This window comes from Salvelinus namaycush, chromosome 3 (genome assembly GCF_016432855.1).
Source record: "Salvelinus namaycush isolate Seneca chromosome 3, SaNama_1.0, whole genome shotgun sequence".
Classification (NCBI taxonomy): domain Eukaryota; kingdom Metazoa; phylum Chordata; class Actinopteri; order Salmoniformes; family Salmonidae; genus Salvelinus; species Salvelinus namaycush.
Window position 1 is genome coordinate 74,222,053 of NC_052309.1, and position 17,212 is coordinate 74,239,264.

The following is a 17,212-nucleotide window of genomic DNA, read 5'->3' on the forward strand; positions in this document are numbered from 1 at the left end:
TATTAAACAACAATAGGCATACTTAGTAGTGGACTAAAGCCTCATCTGCACTACAACACACTTACCCAGGTGTTTATCAGAATGACACAGCACCGTGGTCCAATCAGTCGTGCTCCTTCAGCTTCCCTAGCCACATTGTGCTTCATGACCCTACAGCTAACCACAACATAACTACAACACTGAGACGCCTCCCTGAGACCATTGCTCATTGTGATCACTACCTGTCTCTCCATCAGAGCCTGGAGGGCCCTCCTTCACCATCGGCAAGGCCATCTGGCTGCTGTGGGGTCTGGTCTTCAACAACTCTGTCCCAGTGCAGAACCCCAAGGGTTGGACCAGTAAGATCATGGTGTCGGTGTGGGCCTTCTTCGCTGTCATCTTCCTGGCCTCCTACACTGCCAACCTGGCAGCCTTCATGATCCAGGAGGAGTATGTGGACCAGGTGTCTGGACTCAGCGACAAGAAGGTAAGGCCTGTCATTAAACTTCATTAGTCCTTTACTCGCTCTTTCTTACTATCTCTCTCCTCTCCTTATCTCACCTCCATTCCATCTCACTGTCCATCTTTCCTTGATTCCCTTGATTTCTATCTCTCGCTCTGTCCTCTGCCTGCCACCACTTTCTTCACGCCATCATTTTTTCTACACCTCTTATCTCATCTCTCTCGCTCCGTCTCTCTCTCTCTCTCTCTCTCTCTCTCCTCCCCTCAGTTCCAGAGACCCAATGACTTCTCCCCTCCATTCCGGTTTGGGACGGTCCCTAACGGCAGCACGGAAAGGAACATCAAGAACAACTACAAGGAGATGCATGGATACATGATCAAGTTCCACCAGAAGAATGTGGACGAGGCCCTCTATGGTCTGAAGACTGGGTGAGCAGGGGGAATGGGGCCTTAAAATAGGGCCTTAGACTGGGGGGATGGGGGAATGGGGCCTTAGACTGGGGGAATGAGGGAATGTGACCTTAAAATAGGGCCTAAGACTGGGGGGATGGGGGAATGGGGCCTTAGACTGGGGGAATGAGGGAATGTGACCTTAAAATAGGGCCTTAGACTGGGGGGATGGGGGAATGGGGCCTTAGACTGGGGGAATGAGGGAATGTGACCTTAAAATAGGGCCTTAGACTGGGGGGATGGGGGAATGGGACCTTAGACTGGGGGAATGAGGGAATGTGACCTTAAAATAGGGCCTAAGACTGGGGGGATGGGGGAATGGGGCCTTAGACTGGGGGAATGAGGGAATGTGACCTTAAAATAGGGCCTTAGACTGGGGGGATGGGGGAATGGGACCTTAGACTGGGGGAATGGGGCCTTAGAATGGGGCCTTAGACTGGGGGGATGGGGGAATGGGGCCTTAGACTGGGGGAATGGGGGAATGGAGCCTTAGACTGGGGCAATAGGGGAACATGTATTCTATTTTCTTTTATCTATTTTTTTATATTTTAGTTGAATTATTCTCCTTGTTTCTCATTAAAAGCTCTGGTTTTATTCATTTCCCAGCACAACAGTGTCTAACATTATACAGTACGTGACAACTGTAGCCCTTGGCAAAGCAGGCAGAAGTCTATTATCCTTATCACAACATTAGGGCTACTTAGCAGGTTAATTGGGATGAGTAGTTACAGTGTAAAGCTAGGCCAGAAGTGATTACTGTAAATTCTCTCATTAGTAAACTGGACGCCTTCATCTACGACGCAGCAGTGCTGAACTACATGGCCGGGAGGGACGAGGGCTGTAAGCTGGTGACCATCGGCAGTGGGAAGGTGTTTGCCTCCACGGGCTACGGCATCGCCATCCAGAAGGAGTCTGGCTGGAAGAGACACGTCGACCTGGCCATCCTTCAGCTCTTTGGAGACGGTGAGATCGGCGCTCAGTTAGAATTACATACAGTTTGACTTCATGTATTTCAGCTAGGGAGTCGTGCCATTTTACTGAGGGTTTTAATGGTGTTCTTTGATGGAAAACAGCCAAGTTTTTCCGGTCAGATTACTTGCCTTCCTCCGAAGAGAAATGCAATAAAACAAAAAGATTGGGAAATGATTTGAGAGTGTGCTGTTGTAATGTTTCCACATGGAATTGTAGATGACTGTATACTTTTGGAATACTTGCCAACTGGCTAAAATTTAGAACACACAATCCTACAGGTATTGTCTATGTATGTTATATTGTGTATAGTAAGGCTGTGTCCCACCTTGATTGAGCACCAGTCAGAGCTGCATTCGAAGCCATATAGAAGTCGTTTTTCTCTCTGCAGCTTGTCTGTGCTGGAGCCACTTTATCTGGGTGTGTTCCAGCCTTTCTTGAGGATCCTGTACCAAGGCCCCTCCAGGCCCCACTATAGTGTCCTAGTTAGAGGTGCCAGTAAAGCTGCTGGTGTATTCTACACTCTGTGGACAAGGGGTGTGTGTGAATGTGGGTCAGCCCTACGAAGACTGTGTGTGTGTAGGTCTCTGTTTCTCTGTGGACAAGGGGTGTGTGTGAATGTGGGTCAGCCCACAGACTGTGTGTGTAAGTCTCTGTGTCTGTCTACTGAATGTACAGGTGTGTTTTAAGACCTGTTTATAAGCTTTGGATAAGGAGTGTGTTTTCTGTATTTAGGGATCGGTGACAATATGTTATTGTGTGTGTGTATAGTATACAGTTTCCTGTAGATTTTCTCATGTGTGAATGTGTGAGTATGGGTCATCGTCGGGTGCCGTCCCCTGTGTACAACCAGCCAAAACTTAGCAAGTGGCCCTCAATGTCACATTGACACGCCCCAAAATGCACTCCTTTCAGTGTGACCTAGATTGAGAAAGCGATCCTCATGCGCTGAGAGACCAGGGGCCTTTGACGGGTGCAGACGGGGGCCTGGCTGGTTTGATGATGAGGCTCACAGACAGTCACTTAGAGCATAGGAGGATGCCTAGGGCCCCAGGGAGCTCTGGTCTCACAGACGCCACTGAGCCCCATCTCTCACACCAGTCGCCCTTGTCGTCCAGGAGCCATGCAGGCACAGCAGGCAGTGGGCCCTGAGTTCGATCATCTCTGTGTGTGTGTGTGTGTGTGTGTGTGTGTGTGTGTGTGTGTGTGTGTGTGTGTGCGTGCGTGCGTGCGTGCGTGCGTGCGTGCGTGCGTGCGTGCGTGCGTGCGTGCGTGCGTGCGTGCGTGCGTGCGTGCGTGCGTGCGTGCGTGCGTGCGTGCGTGCGTGCGTGCGTGCGTGTGTGTGTTTTTTTTTTGATGCTCAGGGGCCAGTGGTCCCATGCGAGAGCTCTGCTGACGTGCAGAGCCATCTGAATGTATGCTTAGTTAACGAACTCCAGTCCTGCCACGGACGGTCCGCCAGAACTAACTGCTGCTGATGTTACACAAGGTGACCCACAAAGAGACAGAGACTCTGGGACATGGCTGGACACGTAGACACACACATCATGCACGCACACTGATATTTCCATATAGTCATGCGCACACATGGGTATATTTGCTGAATCTGAAGGGTGCTGTCATGAATAAGAAAACTGAGATATATTGTAAAACTCTATTCATTAAATTGCCACCAAAAGCTTGCATGCATTAGCCTTTAAGTGTTTGTCCTCTACAGTTTTAGGTATCATTTTCAGACCTATATTTTCAATTGTCTTTCCCTACTCCTCATCCCTATACCTTTTCTCTGCTCACTTTGCATCAATCTCCCGTTCCAATATTTATCCTCTTGCTACATCCTGTCCTCCCTTCTCCACACCCTTCTCCTACTCCCTCCTTTCTCTCCCTCCACTCCTCCCTCCTTCTCCATACCCGGTCCCCACTCCTCCCTCCACCCGCCTGTCCCCACTCTCCCTCCTCTTCCCGTCACCACTCTTCCTTGACTCCTCCCTCCATCCTGTCCCTCTCTCCAGGTGACATGGAGGAGCTAGAGGCCATGTGGCTGACGGGGATCTGCCACCATGAGAAGAACGAGGTGATGAGCAGCCAGCTGGACGTGGACAACATGGCCGGCGTCTTCTACATGCTGGGGGCGGCCATGGCTCTGTCGCTCATCACCTTCATCGCCGAGCATGCCTTCTACTGGCAACTGCGCTTCTGCTTCATGGGCTACTGCACGGGCAAGCCAGGCTTCGTCTTCTCCATCAGCAGGGTGAGCCAGTCCACCTCAGACACCCATAGTAACTGTCTGCACACACTCATACATGGCTGTTCTTCACATAGGTTTTCTTCCTGTGGTCCTGTGATCTGCATCAGCACCCTTTGGCATCTTTTTAGAGTTATGACCTTCATCATCAACCTCACATCATCAACTTTAATGTCTCTAATACCCAGTAAATGAGAGTGCTTTATTCTTGGAAAAGGTAGTCCATCAGGAAAGCTGGTCAAGTAGAAGGCTTATAGGCACTGATAGTAGAAATCAGCATGTAGTTTATGTCCACAGTGGCCAACCAATGCCAAACTCTGAGTTTAGTTTGAACACAGACAGCTTTCTTCTTTTGTTTTGATGCTAATGCCCGTTTCACATCCGGGGTAAATATTTACAAAATATTGAGCCAAAATCAATTGTTCACTCAGCCAGAGAAATGAGTGTAGATTACTGGTTCTCCTGGGAGCAAAGTCACCCCGAGGTATTTGATTTGCAGTCCAACTGTTTTGACATGGCTCCAGTGTAATTCACCAAGGTGAAACGCTTGGGGTTAACCACGTTGCTTATTTACGACAGTGCCACACAATCCATTGCTCTTTTCATTTGAATACCAGGGCACAGGAAAAACAGTGGATTATTTTGTGTCTAGTGTTATAGTGTCAATTTTAGTGTGTGTTTGGGTGTGTATCCATGACAGTTGGCTTCTCATTCCAAAGACAGATTGGTCAGTAAGCGTTGATGATTATACCATTAGCATTTGTATGAGAACGAGAATGAGGAAAATTACTGTTTGCATTTGTGTGAGGTTCCATTATGACATGTATTCATGATATTATTTCCTAGTTGTTGTGATGGTAAATATCTGTGACCCTTGAATACAGTTCAATCAAAAACTGTTCCAGAAGGCTTCTTTGGCTGTCCCCATAGGGGAGAACCCTTTTTAGTTCCAGGTAGAACTCTTTTGGGTTCTATGGAACTCAAAAAGGTTCTACCTGGAACCGAAAAGTGTTCTTCAAAGGGTTCTCCTATGGGGACAGCCAAAGGACACAGGTTCTGTATAGCACCTCCAAAATATTCAGAGGAAACAACCTACAATATGTTTATTTATTAGAATTCATCGCCACATAATAGATTTTCAAGGGATAATTAAACAACAATGAGGGAAATGATGGTTTATTATCTTTTCACAATCCTGGGGTAAGGCTTCACATTGGTTCATTCTCATTTAGTTTGATATTTTCCCTGTGCCACTGGATTGATTCTGTTTCTTAATTTCACAGCATAATCCAATAAACGTTATTATTATTACCGCAATTAACATTTAAGCTCAGCACTGTAAGAATGAGAAATCTGTCACAGCTGATCGGAGTCTAGTGTCCAAGCCCTTGTTGGTTACAGTTCCCCCCCTCTGCGCTGGTGAAAAACAGTAAGCAGGGCTTCGTTAGCAAAGGTATTCCTCTTACACCTGCAACACTGTAACTAATTCACTAACTAATTCATTACATTGATTTAAGAAACCATCTAATGACTTTAGCTAAGAGTTTAGATAAGTACTGTAAATATATTAAGCCTAATCGCTGCATCTTCAAATGATCACATTGTAGTATTATTTGCATAAAGCCACATATAGGCTACTCAAGGACAGAGCAGCTAGCGAATCGTTGAATTTGAAACCACATGTACACTCTGTAATCATTTAAAGATTGTAGGTGCCTCCATGACTTTACATTTCTAACACTCAGGCCAGAGCTATTACCATTCACACGTCCCTGCCCAAATAACCCCAGAGACAGTCTGTGAATGTTTACTTTATGTGGGCATGTGGAGTATCTCAGTTGAGTATGAAGCACCATTGATGATGCTAAGGCATTCTGTTGTTTTGTTTATTCATCTCTGCTAACAGCTCAAACAGAGCACACATTATGTCATCTAACATTGCCAAGGGTTGAGGGTTGAGTAAACACAAGGACAGCATGTCACAGAGAATATGGGAGAGTCAGTAGCGGTGCGTGGGTAAAATCACTGGGGAAGCCAAGCCAGAAAAGTGCCATATTACAACCTATGTGTTGTGATAATTGCGTTGTTTGCTCTATAACCTGTTAGTTCATATGCCTTGACACTGTGATATAGGCCTAAACCGAGACAATAATAAGACACAGCGGCAGAATCATTTTAACTGCACCTTTGTTTTATCACAAAACCAGAGAGCAACATCTGTCCGGTGAAGTCCACAAAGCATATTGAATGTAACAAACAGTTTCATGACCTACAGCATGGTGAAGAAAGTAATGTTTCTGACGTTTTTGGACTAGTAAACAACTGTTGATTTAGAACCACGTAGAGTTACCGCAAGTCACAAAGAATACAGGAGCTGCCTCCACTATTTCAGCACCATTTCAACTTCAACATTTCAACATCATCAAATCAACTCTGCTTAGTCTAATACAGTGACAACGAATAGATACCAAAAACGATTTAGTCCAATCAACATACGCCAAACATGATGTGGCTGTCCACAATTCCGATTTGTGTGTGTGTAGAGAAACGCCAATGCCATCCTCCTCTCTTTCATGTTGACGAAGCAGTCTATGACATACAGTACACACTTTTAGTTTTTGTTGTCCTACACTATCTGGCTAAAATGCTTGCTCGCTAGCCCAACTTCCTTTCATGGGCAACGTTAGCTAGTTAACATTAGCCTACTACACCTAGCTACATATTGAACTTCCATCCTCTCAGTTCAGGGACACAATGTATGAATTTATGGTTGGATCAGAATCACTGTATATTCATTGGCCAGTACGGAGATTAAGTAAAACCACCAAGTCCAAATCCATATCTCCATCCATGGCTAGTTTAGAAAAGGGACAATTTTAGCTTGCTCGCTAGCCACCGGAGGACAACAACACAATGAGATGCAACAATTCAGGTTATTTCTGTCAATGACGTATTTCTATTGATGCGATGTGATTGGAGTGAAGCCAAATCCATATTGGCTTCCCTTGACACTTTGTTTTGGTGCCCCAGGACCATTCACAGTTGAGCTCACTCAGTTTACCTCAACACTGATTGGCTTTTATTTTATATGTTTTTTTATCAAGGGATGAAAAATGCTTGCTGGCATACTCTTTATGACCAGACAGCATCAGATACTGTATATGACCTACACATACAGAGACAGAGGGGCGCTGTTTCGCTCGCTCGGATGCTTTCTCCGGTGAGATACATTCAGCCTCTTGCGAATTGAAGGAAAATTATGAAAACACAGAGAGACAAAAAATATATTATTTTATATTTTTTCTTGGTACATTTTTTTATTACACGCCACTGGGAAGAATAGTGGTATGGCAGGCTCATGGCCACATCAAAACGGAGCAATGGAGGGCACATTGATGAAACAAAGAGGCAGAAGGAGGAGTAAGAGAGATACAGTACCACAGAGACAACCAATGACTAACAGTTAAAAGGGGGAGATGTCAAAAGTGATGAAAGAGTTGACAAGGAACAAAGTTGGCATCATGGTTGTCATGGCATCAAGGCTGAGAGAGAGGACAGATGACATGAAAATGACCCTGTTAAGGAATCATTGCCATTTACCAGTATACCTTTGACCTTTAATGGCGGCCAAAGGGTCCTATTACCTCTGCTATCATTTCCCAGACAAAATAACAAAAGAATCATGGGTGAGATTGATTTGATCTCACTCATCCATCTGTCGCACCTCGTTCACCCCACTCTCCATCCATTTGTATTTGAATATTGTATTGTACATCACAGGATGCAAATAGCACGGTTTGTCTTTCTGTCATCATTATGTCAGTGTTTCATGGCCTCATCCTCTCTCTGGAGTTTTATGTTATTGCATGACGGTCTACAGTCGATGCCGGGGGTATTTATTAACTGCCACGGGGTATTGTTCAGCTGAATTCTAATCACATTGATTGACGGTATTGACCGCTGAGACCCACAGGGCTTTACTGCATCTCTGTCATTATCAATCATCTCCCCATCCTCTCCTCTCTCCTACTTTCTCATGCTCTCCTGTCTCATATACCCACATACAGTAGAAATACGTTAGATTTATTACATTCAGTCCATGTGAATCTGTATTTTACCACTTAATGGAGAAACAATAAACAAGGAGTCAAAACCAGAGGTACTAGAAGTGGACACTTCTTTACTCATCTCTGTTTTCACTATTGGTCCAAAGTTTTAGAACACCTACTCATTCAAGGGTTTTTCTTTATTTTTACTATTTTCTACATTGTAGAATAGTAGTGAAGACATCAAAACTATGAAATAACACATATGGAATCATGTAGTAACCAAAACAGTGTTAAACAAATAAAAATATATTTGACATTTGAGATTCTTCAAATAGCCACTCTTTGCCTTGCTGACAGCTTTGCACACGCTTGGCATTCTCTCAACCAGCTTCATGAGGTAGTCACCTGGAAGTCATTTCAATTATCAGGTGTGCCTTCTTAAAAGTTAATTTGTGGAATTTCTTTCCTTCTTAATGTGTTTGAGCCAATCAGTTGTGTTGTGACAAGGTAGGGGTGGTATACAGAAGATAGTCCTATTTGGTAAAATACCATATATAATACCAAAAGTCCATATTATGGCAAGAACAGGTCAAATAAGCAAAGAGAAATGACAGTCCATCATTACTTTAAGACATGAAGGTCAGTCAATATTGAACATTTCAAGAACTTTGAAAGTTTCTTCAAGTGCAGTCGCAAAAACCATTAAGCACTTTGAGGAAACTGGCTTTCATGAGGACCGCCACAGGAATGGAAGACCCAGAGTTACCTCTGGTGCAGAGGATAAGTTCATTAGAGTTACCAGCCTCAGAAATTGCAGCCCAAATAAATGCTTCACAGAGTTCAAGTAACAGACACATCTCAACATCAACTGCTCAGATGAGACTGTGTGAATCATCCCTTCATGGTTGAATTGCTGCAAAGAAACCACTACTAAAGGACACCAATAATAAGAAGAGACTTGCTTGGGCCAAGAAACACGAGCAATGGACATTAGACTGGTGGAAATTTGTCCTTTGGTCTGGAGTACAAATTAGCGATTTTTGGTTCCAACTGCCGTGTCTTTGTGAGACGCGTTGTGGGTGAACGGATGATCTCCGCATGTGTATTTCCCACCGTAAAGCATGGAGGAGGAGGTGTGGGGGTGCTTTGCTGGTGACACTGTCTGTGATTTATTTAGAATTCAAGGCACACTTAACCAGCATGGCTACCACAGCATTCTGCAGCGATACGCCATCCCATCTGGTTTGGGCTTAGTGGGACTATCATTGGTTTTTCAACAGGACAATGACCCAACACACCTACAGGATGTGTAAGGGCTATTTTACCAAGAAGGAGAGTGATGGAGTGCTGCATCAGATGACCTGGCCTCCACAATCACCCAACCTCAAGCAAATTGAGATGGTTTGGGATGAGTTGGACCGCAGAGTGAAGGAAAGCAGCCAACAAGTGCTCAGCATATGTGGGAACTCCTTCAAGACTGTTGGAAAAGCATGCCAGGTGAAGCCGGTTGAGAGAATGCCAAGAGTGTGCAACGCTGTCATCAAGGCAAAGGGTGGCTATTTGAAGAACCTCAAATATAAAATATATTTAGATTTTTAACACTTTCTTGGTTACTACATGATTCCATATGTGTTATTTCATAGTTTTGATGTCTTCACTATTGTTCTACAATGTAGAAAATAGTAAAAATTAAGAAAAACCATTGAATAAGTAGGTGTTCTAAAACTTTTGACCAGTAGTGTAGATATTATGTGTAGTGCATGTTCCACGGTCTAATGTTCAACAGTTGCGTAGGCTATGTACATGTCTGTGTTATTTAACAGTCTCTGTTTCCCTCTCATTCTCCTCAGTCTACTCTTAGAAGCCCTATTTTTAGTTATCCTTTATTCTGCCTCTGACTCTCCCTTACCCTCTCTAATGCTGCTTAATGACCCTCTTCACTCACAGGGCATCTACAGCTGCATCCACGGGGTTCAGATCGAGGAGAAGAGCAGCTCAGCTCTCGACTCTCCATCGGTCACCATGAACAACACCCAATCCAACATCCTGCGTCTGCTCCGAACTGCTAAGAACATGGCCTCCCTGTCCGGGGTTAACGGCTCACCTCACAGTGCCCTGGACTTTATTCGTCGTGAGTCATCCGTCTACGACATCTCTGAGCACCGCCGCAGCCTGGCAGGTCACTCGGACTGCAAGCCTCCGTACATGCCGGAGGATAACATGTTCAGCGACTACATCAACGAGGTGGAGAGGACGTTCGGGAACCTCCACCTGAAGGACAGCAACCTGTACCAGGACCACTACCTGCACCACCATGGAGGCTCTGCCCTGGGGCTCAGCGGCCCACCACTTAACAGACCCCACAGCCTGGGCAGCAACAGCTCTCTGGAAGGGGGCATGTTTGACTGTGACAGTTTAGGGGGAGGAGTGGCACCCATCTTCACCACCCAGCCACGCTCTGCCCTGACCCACAGGAACATGAGTAAGTTTGACCTGATTGCCGGTCAGAACCCACCCTCCGGGCCGGGCTTCAAATCGGGACTTTCAGACCTGTACGGAAAGTTCTCCTTCAAGGGAGGGGCCTCCAGCTCAGGTTACATCCCTGGGCACGACAGGTACTGTGGGGGAGGGGGCAGAGAGGATGACGGAAACATTCGTTCAGACGTTTCAGACATCTCCACTCACACTGTCACCTACGGGAACCTGGAGGGAAACGCTAAAAAGCGTAAGCAGTATCGCGACAGCCTGAAAAAGAGGCCCGCCTCGGCCAAGTCGAGACGAGAGCTGGATGAGATTGAGCTAGGCTACCGGAGAAAGCCCTACCACACAGGCTACCACCACTACCACGGCCACCGCTCCTCCTCCCCTCCCCTACTGGCCTCCGAACGCAAGAGAGGAGGAGGGGGCAATGCAGGGAGCACATCCTACCTGTTCCGTGACAAAGAGAGTGTGAGGGATTTCTATTTAGACCAGTTCCGCCCCAAAGATGGTGTCCCCCAATGGGAACATGTGGATCTGACAGATGGTCCTGGAGGGGGGGGTGGAGGGGGCGGGGGGAACTGCACCAGTTTGGTGTCAGTGGACGACTTCCTGAAACAAAATAAACCCAAGAAATCAGAGTCTAAGAGTGGGGGAGGCACATCAGGGGCGGGGTTGGCAGGAGGAGACTGGGAGTGTCGTAACTGCCGTGCCAGCGGAGGAGGGGGCAAGCAGATGTCGATGCATGGCAGCGGGGTGGGGGAGAGAGGAGGCGGGTACGGTGGAGGGGTTAGTTGTGGATCCTCGGGGGGTGGAGGGAACAGCCGTCCCAGCTCTGCCACCTGCATGCGCTGCGAGGGCTGCAAAAAGACAGGCAACCTGTACGACATCAGTGAGGACAACAACCACCTCTTGGAACAGATGGGGGGTGGGAAAGGCGGAGGCATGGGGGCTGTGGGGTTAAGTGGAGGCGCCCAGCCTCAATCTCAAGCCCAGCGTAGGAAGTCTGCCGGCTTTGGAAAGCCCCTCCGACGGCAACACTCGTGCGACACCTTCGTAGACCTTCAGAAAGAGGAGGCAGTCGGAGTCAGGGGGGTCATGGGGGATCTAGGAGGGGGCGGTGGGGGCATGGGGGGTGTAGGAATGGGCGGGATGTTGCCTCCTCCCAGAAGTGTCAGCTTAAAAGAGAAGGAGCGCTACATGGAGGGTGTTAGCCCATTCGCCCATATATTTGAGAGGCATGGAGGCTCAGAGAGGGAGAAGGAGCGAGACAGAGACCCTCTGTTCTACGGTGGTGAGATGGCCAAAGAAGCAGGGTCGCCATTCGGCTTGTTCCGAGGTGGCGATGGCCTTCACCGCCGCTCAGTGGGGGAGAGGGACATGAGGGACAGAGAAAGAGCCATGATGGAGGGAGGTGGAGGAGGAACCTACTCCTTATCCAAATCTCTCTACCCGGATAGGGTCAACCAAAACCCCTTTATTCCAACCTTTGGTGATGACCAGTGTCTCTTGCATGGCGCCAAACAATACTACATGAAAAAGCAACAGCAGCAGCAGCAGATGCCCCCCAAAAACAGCCGAAGTGACTTCCGGGGCTCGGTGGGTGTGACGTCTTTCTTGCCAGCGACTGCCACTGCTGGGGTCATGTCCACCGTGGCCCCCAGGTTCCCTATGGAGCTGTGTCTGGGAGGGAACCTCCACGGCTCCACGCTGGGTTTGGGGCCAATACAGCGCCCGTTCAATGGCAGCAACGGACACGTGTACGAGAAACTCTCCAGCATAGAGTCAGACGTGTGAGAGAGGAGACTGGGTGGGGAGGCATGGCGGGAGGGAGGCATGGCATTAGTGCTGGGAAGTCAGGAATGACGAGGCACCACTGTCCACATTGCAACCGCAACACTTTTAACAAGGAAGGAGAACAGTCAGGGAAAAGAAGATGAACGACAGAATGGTGAAAAGGTTCGACAGAAAAGAGCAGGGTGAGTTAGAAGGAAAGATGGGGACATTCATGCCCTGTTATTTTGTTACAAAACAATGAATTCAAGAGGTGACACGTGGGTAGGGTTATGTTAACTCTATTATTTATTTGGCCGTTGCCATCAACACACTCAAAAAGAACACAAAATTGACACCTCTGAATGTGATATTGCAAGTTTGAGCCAAATGGCTTACAGAGTCACACCTACAGAGTGATTATGAGAAGGGAATGTGAGTGAGTAGTGAAGTGTCCATCTGGTCAAGTGTTATTAGGGAAAGGAGATGTTGTCATGACTCATGTTTATGATAGCTCTAAGACCGAAAATGAGTTTGGTGGAAGACGATGGCCGTGTTTACCCCCTGCACTAACTCTCCCTCTTTTTGCCTCTACACTCTTAGAGAAAATGACTCCAAAAGGGTTAGTTGGCTGTCCCCATAGGAGAACCCTTTTTGTTTCCAGGTAGAATCCTTTATGGTTCCAGGTAGAACCCTTTTGGGTTCCATATAGAACCCTCTGTAGAACAGGTTCTACATGGAACCCAAAAGGGTTCTACCTGGAACCTAAAGGGTTGTACCTGTAACCAAAAACGATACTTCAAAGGGTTATTTTATGGGGACAGCCGAAGAACCCTTTAAGGTTCTAGATAGCACCTTTTTTCTAAGTGAGTTGTTCTGCTCCCTCCCTTTGACTCTTGTTTGTTATGATAATTCAATCATAAATGAAGATAAGATATTCTTACTGAAATAACAGGGTAAAACAACAATAATGTTATTAACATTGTGATTAACAAAAGTGATATTATGAAGTGCTCATGACATTAAGTTTGTTTTATTTTCCTTTGATATTTCAATACGGTTTAATATTTGTTGTTATTTCTTTGTCTGCCCGATGGTGGCAGGAAGCTTGTTATCTAATTCAACTAACAAGCCTGAAGGACTGAGTGAAAAGTCATTATGTCTCTTGTTTTTGTTTTAATGATATACAGTCCATGCTCATTCATTCATTTGCTGTTTTTAAAATTGTTACGGAAAGATCTGGAAGACATCATTTGCACAGTACTGAACGGTTCTTCTTTGTTTGAAGTTTCTGTGAAAGACTTGTCTTGTCATAAAGCAGATGGCTGAAGATACTGACTGAAGGACGAGCCTTAAAGGACTCCAGATGATGTGTACCCCAGAGAGCTCAGCAGGGCGTGGTGTAACGGCAGGATACGTAATGAACAAGGTGTTAAGATGTGTGCAATATCTACTTGTCTTGAAGGAAAAACTTGCTACTCTGAAACCAAGTCATTATTTATAGATGTGAGACTGAGAGACTGTGGTGTGTTTCAAGACAATAACATGTTTGATAACTAACACTTGATGTGGACATTATTACACAGACATTACAATACCATTGGAAGTGCTTCATAAACCTGTCACACATCCATACTAAAGAACACCACATATACTGTCAGACTGCTGTGCCTCATCTAACAAGCATTTGATCAACCCTTTTGGATTCAGGTTCTTAGAAAACAGCCAGCAGCCTCGTAGGCTCACTTTTTAACACACCACTTATCTCGTAAAACCCGTTGCGTTCACTCTCTGACGTTAGGAAGGTCCATACAGGCTTATGAGACACATTGAAGAAGCATTGTGAATGCAGTTTTACTTCACGTCAGTCAGAGTGTTTAATGTGTATTATAGGCGTATGCTCTGTAATTCTAAATTTAACTCAAATCCTCTTAAAAGATGTTGTTGCCCAATGGTAATGGTGGTAATGGTAATGGTAATGGTGGTAATGGTAATGGTGGTAATGGTAATGGTAATGGTATTGATTAAAGGCTGAATGTAAGTCGTGAGGATGTCTCTAAAAGGGACATTCCTCCTCAGACTGAGGCAGTTAGATGGAGGATATCTTGAGAATGCTCACGCTGTATGCTTTGACAGATGTCGACAGTACTTTTAACCTGAGACCTCTATATTGCACTGAACCTCCACCCCCCCTAACCCTAACCCCCCCTGGGTTCAGACTTTCAGAAATACATGCCTTATCATATGAAACTGACTGATGACACAAGATATTGTACAGCGTACGAGCCTATCAGTTATTGAAAGGTTTGTCTTCAATTAGTATGAGGTGTCATGAGTTCAAGGGCTGCAGGAAATTGAAGGTGCAGAGGGAGTAGATTGCGCCGAGTCATTCCTACTTCCAATATGATCAAACTGCACCTCTGTAATATGGAGGTGGAAGATGGAGGGGAAATGATTGAGTGATAACAGCTGTTTTCCTAGACCTGCTGATAATCTATTCATTTATTCAGTACCCACTTCTCTCTCCATACTCTTAAGATGAAACCCATCAAGTTAGCCTTAAATCAAACTGAGTCAACACCCCCCATGAATTACTTCACAAATATCTTTGGACTTTGTATATGCACATGTTTTGGAAGGTCGTCCAGTATCAGAAAGTTTGAAGAAGCAACGGAAAAGAAGAGGAAGAACTAAGAGAGAGTGAGAAAGAAAATAGAGTTTTTATCAATCAATGTCAGCGTTAGTATGTTCTCTTTTTCCCTGTAAATATATTTAAAAACTATTTTCCCTTTGTACAGTAGGCAGACAGTCAGGATGTAACTTTCAATATGTTTTACAACAATTTAAGAAATAAACAAAATGGTAATAAAAACATAAAAATACAAAAAAAATATGCAAAATATAGTTAAGACAAATATGATTAATAATGATAAGTGATATGATTGAACCTTTTATTTGCTTTAAATCTCATGTTTACTTAATTATAAAAGTTCACCAGTAAATATAATTATTATTTTAAGAATATGCTTTTGCTTATTTTCAGTAAAGTGTTGGAAATTGAGGATAATTTAGTGTAGACGTTTGGTGATAAGGGGGAAAGTTTAGTTTACGAGTCTTTGCTAAGTTTCCCTTGAATTGTGTTATATTCTCTTTTAAGATAGGATACTCTTCATGCTTTACGGGATACACACAATTATCTATACATTTATGTAATACAGTATTACATGTATACATACCAGTAGATGGCTTTTGCATATAGAGACTGTATATTGTGATCCTTCATTTAAGCAATCCTCATTAATTAAGTAATTGACTGCAAGATAATTTGTGTTATGTTGGCCTTTATTCAACTGGGATCTGATGCCGACTGCACTGGTGTTGATAGACCTACACTATGCAGGACTGGCTCTTCCTCCTCATTCTGTGTATCTTTAATAAGGATAATAGTGATATCTTCAGTGATACGTGTCAGTAGCACTGGGCACAACACATTGGACATTTCCCAGTGTTGCTCTCATAATAACAGAGGATGGTGGTGCAGATGGGGTCAAGAGGAAGTGGTTCGCTTCATCACATTGAAGGATCCATCTGAAATGGAAATGCAGTTTTGCAACCCTTTATAGAATGCTGAAATGTTTGTCATCCATGTCACCTAAACATAATGTGCAGATGGTTAGAAATGAAGGGTGAATCAAGTCATTCAAGGCAAGGAGTTGACATCATTATGTTCATTTGGGTTCTTGTCAGAGAAAACATGATATCTTTTGTGATGTATTTATCCTTGATCAAATCTCCACTGTGTGTCAAACTGTTTGGTATGCATGTGTGAGGAGATGTTGTCTAAGCCATTTTTTATTTATCTGCTAGTTTTTGTCTGAGCATTATTGCTTTCAATAACTTTCAATTAGTTTATTTTCCAACTTTTTGGGAGAAATCATTTTAGCTTGACATTTCTCATTCATGTCCAGGTCTTTTTTTCTGAAAATGTAAATTGAAAGATGTGTTTTCACTGCACTCTGTCTGGGTCTGCATATTTTTTATGCAACTTCTCATGTTGATTTTACTCATCGCAATAAACTGCATGATCCCTTGGAGTGTTTGTGTTGGAATCTACTGGTGTGTTGATTAGTCTTGAATGGAAGAATCCCTTTAAATGTACGGGCCTACATTGTGATATGGATGGTCAGGAACTCTTCTTGAAAATGGCACCCTGGTCTTAACCGTTTTTTTCACTGATTGGACAGGGTGGAATAAATGTATACTGCTTTATACAGGCTGTCATACCCTTTACCTCAACTACTCTACGGCCAGCAAGTGAGAAACAGCAAGCAGTGTTTATTTCCCCAAGGCCTTGTGGTCCCAGTCACACTCTGTGCACAAGCATGTCAGTACACATACAGATTTGTTTAAATGAAGCAAAATGCAATGTCACATCAGCCAAAGCAAGGAAATGCTCTGCCATGGTAGTGGACTGTAGAACAGGCCGATGCTATTGGGTGGATACTCCAGCTGGAACACATTTATCTAATATGATAACAAACATCACTACATGTACAACCATGGTTTATTCCTGTATTTCAAAGTTGAATAAACAACACTGGTTTCATTGTGTTTTTATTATAATATTTTGCCTATTGATGAAAAGGACTTACAGTTTTTGAACTATTTAATTTGTATAACAATATAAACGTTGATAGTAATAGTGTTACAATGATTACATTGAGAACACAGTGATTGGTTACAGGCCTATTCTCACTTGAGTGCTTTGGACAAATTAAAGAAAAAGTTAATCTTATGAATATTGATG

General features: G+C 44.5%; 1 protein-coding gene across 1 annotated transcript in view; it reads left to right on the forward strand.

Annotated features, from left to right (window-relative positions):
* LOC120044580 (glutamate receptor ionotropic, NMDA 2B-like) overlaps positions 1 to 12,429 on the forward strand; it is a 53,034-nt gene extending 40,605 nt beyond the window's left edge. Inside the window, exons 10-14 of the mRNA XM_038989243.1 lie at positions 237 to 466; positions 710 to 870; positions 1,667 to 1,854; positions 3,873 to 4,111; positions 10,102 to 12,429. Coding sequence (XP_038845171.1) covers positions 237 to 466; positions 710 to 870; positions 1,667 to 1,854; positions 3,873 to 4,111; positions 10,102 to 12,429 — 3,146 coding nt within the window. The remainder of the gene's footprint in view (positions 1 to 236; positions 467 to 709; positions 871 to 1,666; positions 1,855 to 3,872; positions 4,112 to 10,101) is intronic.
* The last annotated feature ends 4,783 nt before the right edge of the window (positions 12,430 to 17,212 follow it).